A 15,019-nucleotide genomic window follows, 5' to 3' on the forward strand; every position below is an offset into this window, starting at 1 on the left:
TTTTTCATGTGTCTGTTGGCTGCATAAATGTCTTCTTTTGAGAAGTGTCTGTTCATATACTTCACCCACTTTTTGATGGGGTTGTTTGATTTTTTCGTGTAAATTTGTTTTAAGTTCTTTGTAGATTCTGGATATTAGCCCTCTGTCAGATGGGTAGATTGTAAAAATTTTCTCTAGGCATTATCTCCTTTTTAAAAGACTGAATAATACCCCATTTGTGTGTGTGTGTGTGTGTGTGTGTGTATCACAATTTCTTTATCTAGTCATCCATTGAAAGTTGTTTCCATATCTTGGCTATTGTGTATAATGTTGCAATGAACATGAAAGCACAGATATCTCGAGGAAGAGTTAATTCCGTTACTCTTGCATATATACCCAGAAGTGGGATTACTGGGTCATATGGTAGTTCTGTATTTAGGTTTTTGAGGAACTTCTATACTGTTTACCATAATGGCTGCATCATTTTATATTCCCACCAACAGTGTGCAAGGGTTCTCTTCTCTACATCCTCTCCAACACTTGCTATCGTTTGTCTTTCTGATAATGGCCATCATAATAGGTGCAAGGTGATATCTCATCACGGTTTTCATTTACATTTCCCTGATGATGTGATGTTGAGCACCTTTTTATATGCCTGTTGGCCATTTCTATGTACTATTTTTTAAAATATATCTATTCAGGTCCTTTGCTCATTTTTAAGTTGTGTTATTTGGTGTGTTTCTTTTCTACTGAGTTATGTAAGTTATGTTAAGATATTAACCCTCATCACATATATGGTTTGCAAATATTTTCTCCTAATATGTAGGCTGCCTTTTCATTTTGTTCATTGTTTTCTTTCTCATGAAGAAGATTTTTATGTAGTCCCAACTTGTTTATTTTTGTTTCTGTTGCCTAAGCTTTTGGGGTGATATCCAAAAAAATCATTGCCAAGGCCAATATCAAGGAGTGTTTCCCTTGTGTTTTCTTTTCCTTTTTTATAGCTCTTCCTGATGGCTCTGATCCCTTGTCTTTACTTCCAGAAGCTTTATGATTTCAGGTCTTACACTTCAGTATTTAATCCATTTTGCATTTATTTTTGTGTACAATATAATATAAGGATCCAGTTTCATTCTTTTGCAAGTGGATATACAGTTTTCCCAGCACTATTTATCTTCTAAGAATTGGTAATTTTCTCTTCTTCCTTCCATTAATTATGCCACTTTACTGACATTGGACAGAATTTATAGATATATATTCAATATTATGTTGATTGTGGGCATCCTCATTTTATTGCTGCTTAAGGAACAACTCTTACATATTACCATTAAGTGTGATGCTGAATTGTTGTTTCAGAGAGATAATTTTTTCTTATTATAAGTGCAAGTTTCTGTCACTAATCTTTTTTTTATTATTATACTTTAAGTTTTAGGGTACATGTCTTTTAAGGGCTCTTTTCTATTCTTAAAATGAGCATGTAATTGTTTTCAAACACCTTTGGATTTTCACTTTTGGTTCTCATTACATCTATGCATTCTATGAATAACTTTCATGATCTTAAACCATTCTCATGCTGGGATAAAACTTTCTTAATCAAAAAGAGTTTATTCCCTTCATATATTCAATTTTTCTTTTTTGACAGAGTCTTGCTCTGTCACCCAGGCTGGAAGGCAGTGGCACGATCTCAGCTCACTGCAACCTCTGCCTCCCAGGTTCAAGCAATTCTCATGCCTCAGCCTCCCAAATAGCTGGAATTACAGGGGTGCACCACCATGCCCAGCTAATTTTCTTTGTATTTTTAGTAGAGACAGGATTTCACCATGTTGGCCAGGCTGGTCTTGGACTCTTAACCTCAGATAATCCACCCTCCTCAACCTCCCAAAGTGCTGTGATTCCAGATGTGAGCCTTTTCATATATTTCTGAATGTTTTTGGTTTTATTGTATTTGGAATTTGAAACTGACCCATAATTTGTATATGCATGCAAGCAACGTTTTTCTCAGGTTTTGACATTTGAACTATGCAGCTTCCCATTATTTTCTATGTTCTGGATCACATTACTTAGAATCAGAATTATATTTCTTTCAAAGGGGCTTTATTTATAAGAAAGGTTACAAGAGAAGAAACTCAAAAGTCATTGTGTTATAAACTAGGGGCCATAAGACTAGGTCTCTCTGCAATGCCAGATTTAGCTCAAGTTATCATTCAGCTACCTTGCCATTTACAAAGGTATTAGCTTAGAATTAAAAGTACAAAGAACTTTTCTTCTGTAAAGTGGTCTTATTAATTACTTAGATCCTATGGGGAATCTAGGCCATACATTCACTTCTCTGGTTTGCGGTCAAGAACGCATTTATAATGTGAGGGCTAAAACTGTAAAACTTTTGGAAGAAAACCTCAAATTTGGAAGGGCAAAGATTTCTTGGGCAAGATACAAAAAGCACCAAGCATAACAGAAGAAAAATGACAAACTGAACTTCATTTAAAAAAGAACTACTGCTCATCAAAAGACACAAATACCAGAATTCGAGGGTAAGCCATGGACTGGAAGGAAATATTCACAGTACAAATACCTATATATCCAGAGTGAATTAAAAACTCCTAATAATCAAAATAAAATAACCCATTTTTAAATGGCCAAAACACTTGAACATATGCTTCTAAAATATATCCAAATAGCTAATAAACATAAGAAAACCTATTCATATCATTACACTAGTAAAGATTCTCACTTATTATTGGTGGGAGTATAAAATGGTACAACTATTTTCAAAAAACGTTTGGTAGTTTCTACAAATGTTAAACAACAGTAGCTTACTCTATGTCCCAGCAATTCCACTTCTAGTATACTGTAAATCCAAACAAAATGAGTGCATGTGGCCAAAATAAATTTTATACAAGAATCCTAATAATAGTTTTATGCATTATAGCCAAATGCTGGATGCAACTTAAATGACTATCAACAGGAAAATAGATAGAATAAATTGTTGCATATTTAAACAATGAAATATTACACAGCAAAAATAAAGAAGGAACTACTGATACATGCAGCTATAAATTCAACATCCCCGATCTACTCCTGTTTTCACCCAACATGGCCACATATTATCCCTGCTATGATTCCCCTATTTTCTGTATCTGTGAGCAAGTCTATTTTACAGCCCCTAAGCTGAATATTCTACCCTAGCCCAGATGATAGTACAGTAGTCCCTGCTTATGCACAGTTTCACTTTCCCCTGGTTTCAGTTACCCATGGTCAACCACATTCTAAAGAAAATATCAAATAGAAAACTCCAGGAATAAACAATTTATAAGTTTTCAATTGTGTGTCATTCTGAGTAAGATGATGAAATCTTACACTATCCTACTTCACTCCACCCCACCCACAACGGGAATTACCTCTTTGTCCAGCATCCTTGCTGTAAATGCTACCCACCCATGAGTCACTTAGTAGCCAGTTCAGTTATTAGATCAACTGCTGAGGTATTTCAGTGCTTGTGTTCACAGAACCCTTATTTAATTTAATAATGGCCCACAGTGCAAGAATAGTGATACTGGTGACTTGGATATGTCAAAGAGAGGCCATAAAGGGTTTCCTTTAAGTGAAAGGGTCAAAGTTCTTGACTTAAAAAAGTATGTTCTCCCTCCACCAGGACACACGTTTTAACTACGTAAGAAACCTGCACATCCTGCACATGTATCCCAGAACTTAAAACAAAATTAATTTTTAAAAATCACATGCTGAGGTTGCTAAGATCAACAGTAAGAAAGAAATCTTCTGTTGGTGAAATTGTGGAGAAGGAAGAAGAAGCTTGTGCTAGTTCTGCTGTCACACTCAAACTGCAAAAGTTATGACCACAGTGTATGATAAGTGCTTAGTTAAGATGGAAAATGTTTATATTTGTGAGTAGAAGAGATGAGCAGAAATATGTTCTGATTGATGACAGTTGGATTCAGTACTATCCTCAGTTTCAGGCATCCTTGGAGCCTTGAAATGTATCCTGCATGGATAAACGGGGACTACTGTATACATTCCAACAAACAGGCACCCATCATATTATTTCTCTAACTGGATTATTATGGAAAATTCCTTCTATGGTATCTGTCAAGTAACAGTAACTTTATATATGTTCCCTTCCTACCTCAACCTTTCCTACATTTTCTGTTCATTTTACAACATGCCTGTATTTTAAAATACCTCAGAATTGAAAAACACAAATACTACATTTTCAAAATAATTAAAATCTCACTTTTATATTTGAATAATATGAGGGATCTTCAAAAAGTTCATGCAAAATGCGTATTTTGAAAAAAACTACGCATGGATTTCAATTTTTTTGCACGAAAATAAACTCATAGTAATGTGTTATAACATGCCTGAACAGGACCCAGTTTGAAGCACTAAGAAGTATAAGACATCAGTTTGAAAAGAGCCTCTATCAAAGCAACATGAATTCTGCTAAAATTGAATCAAGAACAAACATCAAATTTATCACAAAGTTTGGGTGGAAGAATGATGAAATCGTTGATGCTTTATGAAAAGTTTATGGGGACAATGCCCCCAAAGAAATCAGCAGTTTACAAATAGATAACTCATTTTAGAAAGGGATGAGATGATGTTAAAGATGAAGCCTTCAGCAGCAGATGATCCAAATCAATTTGCAAGGAAAAAATTAATCTTGCTCATGCCCTAATTAAAGAGGACCAGCAAATAACAGCAGACATGATACCCAACACCATAGATACCTCAGTTGGTTCAGCTTACACAACTCCAACTGAAAAATTCAAGTTGAGCAAACTTTCCACTTGATGGGTACCAAAACAATTACACATAGATCAGCTGCAGACAAGAAAAGAGCTTTCAATGGAAAATTTTAAACAAGTAGGATCAAGATCCTGAAGTATTTCTTCAAAGAATTGTAACATGAAATGAAACATGGCCTTACCAGTATGATTCTGAAGACAAGCACAATCAAAGCAATGGCTAGGAAAAGGTAGAAGTAACCCAGTCAAAACAAAAGCAGACTGGTGACAAGCAACAGTCACAGCAACAGTTATTTTGGGATGATCAAGACGTTTTGCTTGAGGATTTTCAGAAGGGCCAAAGGACTATATCATCTGTTTATTATGAGAGTGTTTTGAGAAAGTTACCAAAACATTACCAGGAAAATGCCTAGGACAGCTTCAGCAGAAAGTCCTTCTTCACCATGACAATGCTTCTGCTCATTTCTCAAACAAGGGCAATTTTGTGAGAGTTTTGATGGGAAATCATTAAGCACCCATCTTACAGTACTAATTTGGCTCCTTCTGACTTCTTTTTGTTTCCTAGTCTTAAAAACCCTTTAAAGAGCACCCATTTTTCTTCAATTAATAATGTAAAAGAAACATCATTGATATGGTTAAATTCCCAGGACCCTCAGTTCTTTAAATGGCTGGTATCAACACTTTAAAAAACATCTTGATTCGGGTGGAGCTTATATTAAGAAACAGTTGCTTTTTATTTTTATCTTTTATTTCCATTTTTTCCATGAACTTTTAAAAGTTCCCTCATACTAGCTCATATATACTGCTTACTATCTGCCCAGCTCACTCACTCACACCTGCTCTCTATTTTTTTCTCTCTCTCCACACATACACACACACACACACACTTTCATACATCCCCCACCTTTCACACTTATTTAATCTTCACAACAACCCTGCAATGTAGGTACTATTATTAACACCATTTCATAGGTGAGGAAATTGAGGTATAGAATGACTACGCAACTTGCCCAAGGCTATACCACTAGTAAGCATCAGAGCCAGGATACAAACAACTCAAACATACTATTCCAAATGTTTCATCCAAACTGTACAATCAAGCTACTAGGAATAAGACAGACTCTGTCACACCTGCAAAACAAGGCTATTTTTCTTTAAATAATAAATTTAAAATCCTAATTTGTCAGAAGAAGCTTTAAATATCTCATAGTAACTCCCTAAAAAGGTTTTAACTGGATTTTTAAATAATATAAATATATACAATCACAGAACAATCCTATTTTTAAAAATGTGTTGTTGGCACATCTATTCTTAAGCTATGGATATCTGTATTTATTCAGATATGCCTTTAAAACTAAAAATTCAAATAAATATCTCCACTGATTGTATTCCAGGTGCTCATAAGTTATACCAATTATATTTTCTAAATATATTCTCTGTTTTTTCATTATCTCAGGACACATTGTCACTAACATCCTCTTTATTCAATTTCTTTGTCACTTAGTCATTCTCTAATTCATTAATACAGTAAATACTTATTTTATACCAAGTATTCAACAAATATTTATTGAATGCCTGCTATGTTAGATATATAAATAGGAAAGACATTATATAAGTTAAACTATTTCCATAAATATACCGGTTATGAAGTATTGCAGCAACCAATTCCCCTCTATGCAGATGATCCATCACCTCTAAAAGTTGGATAATGACCTGTTCAGGAGGAAAAGAAGCCAATATTTACTATGAAGATTAATACTGGAATTTTCAAATTCTGTTTTTATAATATTTTTATACTTTTCATGGTTGAATTAAAGGAAAAATGTATGCCCCTGTACTTAATGTCCATATTACATCTTAAGAAAATTAAGAAATTGAATCTTTTTTAAAAAACTGAAAGTGGAAATATCTATGAAATTTAATAGTGAATCACTAAATACTATTGACTAAATTTCATGTGAAATCAGTAACTAATGATTATCCATGGAAAAGCAACCAAGTGGAGTAGTCCTCCCTTATCCATGGTTTGGCCTTCTGCAGTTCAAAAAATATTAAACAGAGCATTCTCAAAATAAACAATTCACATGTTTTTAAATTGCACACCATTCTGAGTGGCAGGATAAAATTTCACATTATCCTGCTGCACCTCACCTGGGATGTAAGTCATCCTTTTGTGCAGTGTATCCATGCTATATATGCCACTTGCCTGCTAGCCACTTAGTAGCGGTCTCAGTTATCAAAAAAACATAGTATATATAGGATTTGGTACTCTCCACGGTTTCAGGCATCCACTGGGGTCTTGGAACATACCACCTGCAGACAAGAGGGACTATTTATACAGGAAATTGGAATAAACTGAGAATCAGAAGACCTAAGGAGTCTGTGTGAAGTTGGGTTAGACAAGAGAAGTTAGAAGGGGGGAGTTGAGGCAAATACATGCCACATAGATACACACACATAGAGACAGCACTGATTCCCATGTTACCTCAGGAATTTGGGGTCTGAGAAGTCTATAAACAGGGAACACAATTTTAGAATTGGTTGCAAAAAACTATAAGCTAGAAAGGTATAGTACTTTGAAATTCGAAAGACATAAAATAGCGGATAGAAATATTTTCTTGGCCTGCACTGAATTTTTGTTTTGGTGATTATTTTTGTAGGAAAAGAGTAGGTGAGTTTTGGTAAACTCAACTATATCTAAAATATCTACATTTTAGTAATGCCGATGTATAGCACTGGGAAGGTAGAATATATTTTATGTATTTATTCTATTCGTTTCAGATATATTGGGAAGCAAAATGTGTATTTTACTTAAATATCTCTTGTTAATAAAATCAATTTATTACATTGGGAAAATAAAAATGCATAATATGCAATTTAGTTTATTCATAAAGTTATGTTTGCTGGGTGCAGTGGCTCATGCCTATAATCCCAGCACTTTGGGAGGCCGAGGCAAGCAGATTGCTTCAGTCCAGGAGTTTGAGACCAGCCTGGACAATATGACAACACCCCATCTCTATAAAAATACAAAAATTAGCTGGGCATGGTGGTATGCACCTGTAGTCCCAGCTACTCAGAGGGCTGAGGTGGAAAGATCTCTTGAGCCCAAGAGGCAGAGGTTGCAGTGAGCCAAGATCACAGAACTGCACTCCAGCCTGGGTGGTAGAGTGAGACTCTGTCTCAAAAAATAATAATAATAAAAGAAAAGAAAAAGAAAAAAAAAGTTATGTGAAGATCTAAAATAATTAAGCAAGCCGGAGGAGGGATTCTTCATTGTCGTCAGCCCTCTTCCAGCCTCTGAATTTAAGGAAAAGAAATAGAAGAGGAAAAAAACTCTATTTATCGGGTTTTCATAATTCTAAAAAGGAAATAAATCAAATGACATCATTTATGTTTATTTGTACAATCATTTTTCTGCTTATAATTCTGTTATTACAAGTAAAGAAACTGAGTAGGCTAAATGAAATTAATATTTTACAGACTCTCACATGAACTGGCCTTTGATTTACCTTTTCTAAAACATGTTAAAGTGATGAGAGAATTTGAGATGTTAAAATTTTTTAATTATGTTTAGACTATACAATTATTTAGAAGATGTTGAAAAGGGAAAAATCTATATCTAGATTACTACTAGAAATCTGATAATGTAAAACTAAATAACTCATGCCCTGTTTCACTAATTGCATCTAGGATGAAACATACAGGTCCTGAAATTAGGTATGCAAATTTTCTCTTAATCTCTGCTATGGTTTGAATGTGCCCCCAAAAAAGCATGTGTTCGAAACTTGACCTCAATGCAACAGTGTTGGGAGGTGGGGCCTAACAGTAGGTGTTTGGCCATGGGGGCACCACCCTCATGAAGGATTAATGCCACTATGATGGGAGTGTGTTCCTTATAAAAGGACAAGTTCAAGTTCATCCTCCTCTTGTGTGTTCTCTCTCTCCCTCTGCCTCTTTTTGCCCTTCCAACTTCTGCCATGGGATGACACAGCAAGAAGGCCCTTGTCAAATGCCAGCCTCTTTATCTTGAACGTCCTAGCTTCCAGAACTGTGAGAAATAAATTTCTGCTCATTGTAAATTAATCTGTTATATATAAATTATAATGTACTCTGTTATAGCAGCACAAAACAGAATAACACAGTCTTCTTATTTCAACCAATCCTCCTACTGTGCCTAGATTTCTGAGTCTGGGACATTCTCATTCAGATTCTCCAGAAAATAAACTCTTTGGTCTCCTGAGCAGCAGGGAGTAGGTGATAGGATATGGAACTGCAGCCACTTATCATAAAGATTTTCAACAAATAACTCATGTATCCAATCTCATGACACATTCCTGCCTTCCACAGACCAGGTACCTCCAAGTCTTAAAATATTAGGAGTTCTATGGGAAGAATTAGTTGGTTTCTCTCAGAAGTTCATGTAGAAGGAGATATTCAAGTTGAAACTTTCATTGCAATAAGTAAAAGTTAGTTTGAACCTTACATCTATCAATGCTTCTACTCCTGTTCTCTTTGTCTTATTGAGTTTTTCCATTACCTTACTCTCTTTTTCATGAAGTTAGGAAGGGAGAAGTAAACACATGTGATCAAGTTTATGTAGGATTTAACTTTAACAAAAATTTTTAGCCAGGGAATATATATATATATATATATATATTTAGTTATATATATATATATATTTAGTTATATATATATATTTAGTTATATATATATTGTTATAGATATATATATTTAGTTATATATATATAGTTATAGATATATATTTAGTTATATATATATTTAGTTTTATATATATTTAGTTTTATATATATATATATAACTAAAATTTTTAGCCAGATCATATATAGAGACAAATATATATTTGAAAATTATCACAGCTCCAACATGGGGATGGAAGAGAGATAGACTAAATATCTAGAGATCAGTTAAGAAAGTTCTTCTACAGTCAAGAACTGAGATAAGAGCCCAGACAAGGTCTATGAGGATAGCCAGAGTAAACTAGGACTGATTGACTAAAAGATCATGAATAGATATTACAGGGATAAGGAGATCACAAACAAAATCACAAATCTGTTTAAATAACTAGGATGAGGATGAAGATATCAAGTGAGGTAGCATGTAGAGAATAAGGAAAAATATTGAAAAAAGGAGAACAATTGTTTGATGCACACACATTTATGTACCACAGGACCCACCAAACAGTGTCTAACAGAAAATTGAAAAGATTACATCTAGATTTAGATTGGAACTAGAAGTGTCAATGTAGGAATATTTAGCCAATTAAGTAACAAGTGAAGTGATGAGATTGGGAAATGTTACTCAAGTGAAGGCAGTCAGAGCAAGATGGCTGAATAGAAGCCTCAAGTGATCATCCCTCCTGTAGGAAGATGAAATTGAACAACTATTTACACAAAAAAGAACTTTCATAACAACCAAAAATCAGGTGAATGATCACAATGCCTTGTTTTAACACCACATCAAGGAAAGAGGCCCTGAAGATTGTAGGATATACAGCCCTTAATCGCCTACACCACCACCCCTCTATCCCCTGGAAGTGGCCACATTGTGCAGAGGGAGAATCTGTGCACTAGAGAGAGACTGCAGTAATGGTGGGACTTTCCATGGGAACTCAGTGCTACCCTGTCAGAGTAGAGAGCAACAAGGGGAAAAACTCAGCCAACGACCATAGAGGGAGCATTTAGACCAGGCCTAGGAAGAGACAAATTGCTTATCCCAATGATTAGAACCTGAGTTCCATCAAGCCCTGCTACCATGGGCTAAAGCACTCTGGCATTCTAAATAAACTGAGAAGGCAGTCCAGGCCACTAGGACTGCAATTCCTAGGCAAGTCCTGGTGTTATGCTGGGCTCAAAGCCAGTGAATGTGGGGTGCACATGACCCAGTGAGACACAAGCTGGTGCACCCAAGGGAGTGCTTGCATCAGCCCTCCCATAACCCCAGGCAGCATAGTTCACAGCTACGGGAGAGACTCCTTCCTTCCACTTGAGGACAGAAGGGAAAAAGGTGATTTTGTCTTGCAACTTGCATACTAGCTTACCTACAGTAGGCTAGGACAGCAGGCCCAGTTCTGAAGCCCCTATTCCAGGCCCTAATTCCCAGATGACATTTCTACAGACACCCTGAGCAAAAAGGGAACCTGCTGCCTTGAAGGGAAGGACCCAGTCCTAAGCAGGACTCATCATCTGCTGATTAAAGGGCCCTTGGGCCCTGAAAAATCAGCAGTGGTAGTGAGGCAATACTCACTGTGGGTTTTGGGTGAGACTCAGAGCCATGCTGGCTTCACATGTGACCCAGAACATTCCTAGATGTGTTAGCTATGTGGAGAGACCACAGTGGGGTAAAGGACCAAGCAGGCTCCTACAGTCCCCAGTTCCAGGCCTTGACTCCTGGACGGTATTTCTGGACTTTCCCTGGCCAAAGGGGAGCCCACTGCCCTGAAGAGAAAGACTCAGGACAGGCAGCATTCACCACAAGCTGACTGAGGAGCACTTGGGCCTTGAGTGAACATCACCGGTAGCTAGATAGTACTCATTACAGCCCTGGGGTAAGGGTGGCCAAAAGGAGTGGCTCCTCTGCTTCAGGAAAAGAGGGGGAAAAGTGGGAAGGACTTTGTCTTGCAACTTGAGTGCCAGCTCAGTAACAGTAGACTAGAGTACCAGGTAGATTCCTAAGGTTTCCGACTCTAGGCTTTAACTCCCAGACAGGATCTCTGGACACACCCAGGGCCAGGGAGAACTCACCATGCTGAAGGGAAAGACACAAGCCTGGCTGGATTCACCACATGCTGATTGTAGAGCACTTGGGCCTTGAATGAACATAAGCAGTAGCCAGGAAGTGGTTATGAGGAGCCTTGGGCAAGACCCAGGGCTGTGCTAGCATCAGGTGGGACCCAGTGCAGTCCCAGTGGTGGTTGCCACAGAGGTGCTGGTGTCACCTCTCCCTCAGCTCTAAACAACTCAGAAAAGAGAGAGAGAGAGACTCCATTTGTTTGGGAGAAATTAGGGGAAGAGAACAAGAGTCTCTGCCTGGTAATCCATAGAATTCTTCTGGATCTTAGCAAAAACAACCAAGGTGGTATCTCCAAGAGTTTGCAAGAGCCACAGCGTTATGAAGCTTGGGATGCCCACTAATGAAAATATAGCCACAGTGACCAAAGACTTAGATCACAACACCCATGTCCCTTTAAATACCTGGAAAGCCTTCCCAGGAAGGATGAGTAAAAACAAGTCCACACTGCAAAGATTAAAATAAATACGTAATTCTTCAATGCCCAGACACCAACGAAAATCTACAAACATTGAGACCACCCAGGAAATACGACCTCACCAAACAAACTAAATAAGGCACCAGAGACCAGTCTTAGAGAGACAGGGATATGTCACATTTCAGATGGAGAATTCAAAATAGCTGTTTTGATGAACCTCAATGAAATTAAAGATAACACAGGGAAAGAATTCAGAATCCTATCAGACGAGAGCTGAAAAATACAAATGACATACTGAAGAATGAGTCAAAGTCTCTCAACAGTAGAACTGATAAAACATAAGAAAGAATTAGTGAGCTCGAATATAGGTTATTTGAAAATAGACAGAGAGACAAAAGAAAAAATAAAAAGAATAAAGTATACTTACAATATCTAGAAAATAGTCTCAAAAGGGCAAATCTAGGAGTTATTGGCATTAAAGAAGTGGTAGATAGAGAAATGAGGATAGAAAGTTTATTCAAAGGGATAATAACAGGGAACTTCCCAAACCTAGAGAAAGATATCAATAATCAAGTATAAGAAGGTTACAGAACATCAAGTAGATTTATCTCAAAGAAGACCACCTCAAGGCATTTAATTATCAAACTCCCAAGGGTCAAGGACAAAGAAAGGATCCCAAAGCAGCAAGAGAAAAGAAACAAATAACATACAATGGAGCTCCAATACATCTGTCAGCAGGCTTTTCAGTGGAAACCTTATAGGCCAGGAGAGAGTGACGTGACATATTTAAAGTGTTGAAGGAAAAAAAAACTTTTACCCTAGAGTAGTATATCTGGCAAAAATATCTTTCAAACATGAAGGAGAAATAAAGACCTTCCTTGACAAACAAAAGCTGAGGAATTTCATCAACACCAGATCTGTCCTAGAAGAAATGCTAAAGGGAGTTCCTCAATCTGAAAGAAAAGGATATTATTGAGCAAGACAAAATCTTCAGAAGGTACAAAACCTACTGGTAATGATAAGCACACTGAAAACCACAGACTATTATAACACAGTGAAATATAATTACAACTTTTCACAGCATAAACAGTATAACAAGATATAAATAGAAACATCAGGCCAGGCACAATAGCTCACGCCTGTAGCCCCAGTACTTTGGGGGACCAAGGTGGGTGGATCACTTGCACCCAGGAGTTCAAGACCAGTCTGGGCAACATGGCAAAACCCTGTCTCTACAAAAAATACGAAAACTAGCCAGGCATGGTGGTGCACGCCTATAGTCCCAGCTACTAGGGAGGTTGAGGTGGGTGGATCACTTAAGGCCAGGAGGTCTCGAGGCTACAGTGAGCTGAGATCACACCACTGCACTCCATCCTGGATGACAGAGTGAGACCCTGTCTCAAAAAGAAAAGAAAGAGACAACAAAAAGTTAAAAAGCTAGGGGAAGAAGTTAAAGTGTAGAGTTTTATTGGTTTTCTCTGGTTTTCTCTTATTTGTTTGATTATTTACACATTCAGTATTAAGCCGTCAACAGTTTAAATAATGAGTTATAAGATATTATTTGAAAGTCTCATGGTAACCTCATATCAAAAAACATATACCAGATATATAAAAAATTAACATATACAACCAGAGAAAATTATTTTCACTAAAGGAAGACAGGAGGGAAGGAAAGGAGGAAGAGAAGATCATAAAACAACCAGAAAACAAATAACAAAATGGCTGGAGTAAGTCCTTCAACATTGAATCTACGTGACTAAATCCTACAATCAAAAGACATAGATTGGCTGAATGGTTTTCAAAAACAAGACCCAAAGATCTGTTGCCTACAAAAAGTACACATAACCTGTAGAGACATACTTAGTTCAAAAATAAGGGAATGGAAAAAGATATTCCATGCAAATGGAAACCAAAAAAAGAGCAAGGATAGCTATATTTATATCACAAAACACATTTCAAGACAAAAACTATAAAGAGACAAAATGGCATTTTATACTGATAAAGGGGTCAAGTCAGCAAGAGGATATAAAATTGTAAACATATATGCACCCGACACTGGAGCACCTAGGCATATAAAGTAAATATTATTAGACTTAAAGAGAGCAATAGACGTCAATACAATCATAGCTGGAGACTTTAATAACCCATTTTCAGTATTGGACACATCACCCAGACTGAAAAATCAACTAAGAAACATTGGACTTAATCTGCACTATAGAACAAATGGAACTAATAGAAATTTACAGAACATTTCATCCACCAGCACAGAATACACATTCTTCTCCTCAGCATATGGATCACTTTCAAGGACAGGCCATATGTTGGGCCACAAAACAAATATTAAAACATTCAAAAAATTGAAGTTACATCAAGCATCTTCTCTGACCACAATAGAATATAATTAGATATCAATAACAAGAGAAATTTTGGAAACTGTACAAACACATGAAATTTAAAATATACGCTTCTGAATGATCAGTGGGTCAATGAAGAAATTAAGAAGCTGTTCTCTCACAGCAGATTTTATAAAAAGAAATTAAGGAGGAAATTCAAAAAATTCTTGAAACAAATGATAATGTAAACAAAACATACAAAATCTATAAGATACAGTGAAAGCAGTACTAAAAGGAGAGTTTATAGTTATAAATGCCTACATCAAAAAGATATAAAATTCTAATAAACAACCTAACAGTGCATCTTAGAGAAATAGAAAAAAAGCAAACCAAACCCAAACTTAGTAGAAGAAAGGAAATCATAAAGATCAGAGCAGAAATAAATGACATTGAAATGAAAAAAAATACAAAAGATCAATGAAATGAAAAGTTGGTTTTTTGAAAAGAGAAACAACATTGACAAACCCTGAGTCAGACAGAAAAATGAAGAGAAGACCCAAATAAATAAAATCAAAGAAGAAAAAGGAGACATTACAACTGATACCGCAGAAATTCAAAGGATCATTACTGGCTACTATGAGCAAATACATGACAATAAATTGGAAAATCAAGAATAAATTAATAAATTTCTAGACATATACAACCTAGTGACACTGACCCAT

The 15,019-nt window shown here is 36.3% G+C and overlaps 1 protein-coding gene across 9 annotated transcripts in view; it reads right to left on the reverse strand.

Annotated features, from left to right (window-relative positions):
• The window catches only part of KLHL13 (kelch like family member 13), a 205,298-nt gene that overhangs the window by 117,882 nt on the left and 72,397 nt on the right, over positions 1-15,019 (reverse strand). For 6 of the 9 annotated variants that reach the window (XM_054472786.2, XM_054472783.2, XM_063660091.1 and 3 more), the window contains one exon: positions 6,379-6,452. The exons of 1 other annotated variant lie outside the window; for it this stretch is intronic. In XM_054472786.2, the coding sequence (XP_054328761.1) occupies positions 6,379-6,428 (50 nt within the window). In that variant the 5' untranslated portion in view covers positions 6,429-6,452. Of the gene's footprint in view, positions 1-6,378; positions 6,453-6,890; positions 7,003-15,019 lie in introns of those variants that run through there. 2 more of the 9 variants (XM_063660097.1, XM_063660092.1) reach the window with 2 other exon arrangements.

This window comes from Pongo pygmaeus, chromosome X (assembly GCF_028885625.2).
Source record: "Pongo pygmaeus isolate AG05252 chromosome X, NHGRI_mPonPyg2-v2.0_pri, whole genome shotgun sequence".
In the NCBI taxonomy this organism is placed as follows: domain Eukaryota; kingdom Metazoa; phylum Chordata; class Mammalia; order Primates; family Hominidae; genus Pongo; species Pongo pygmaeus.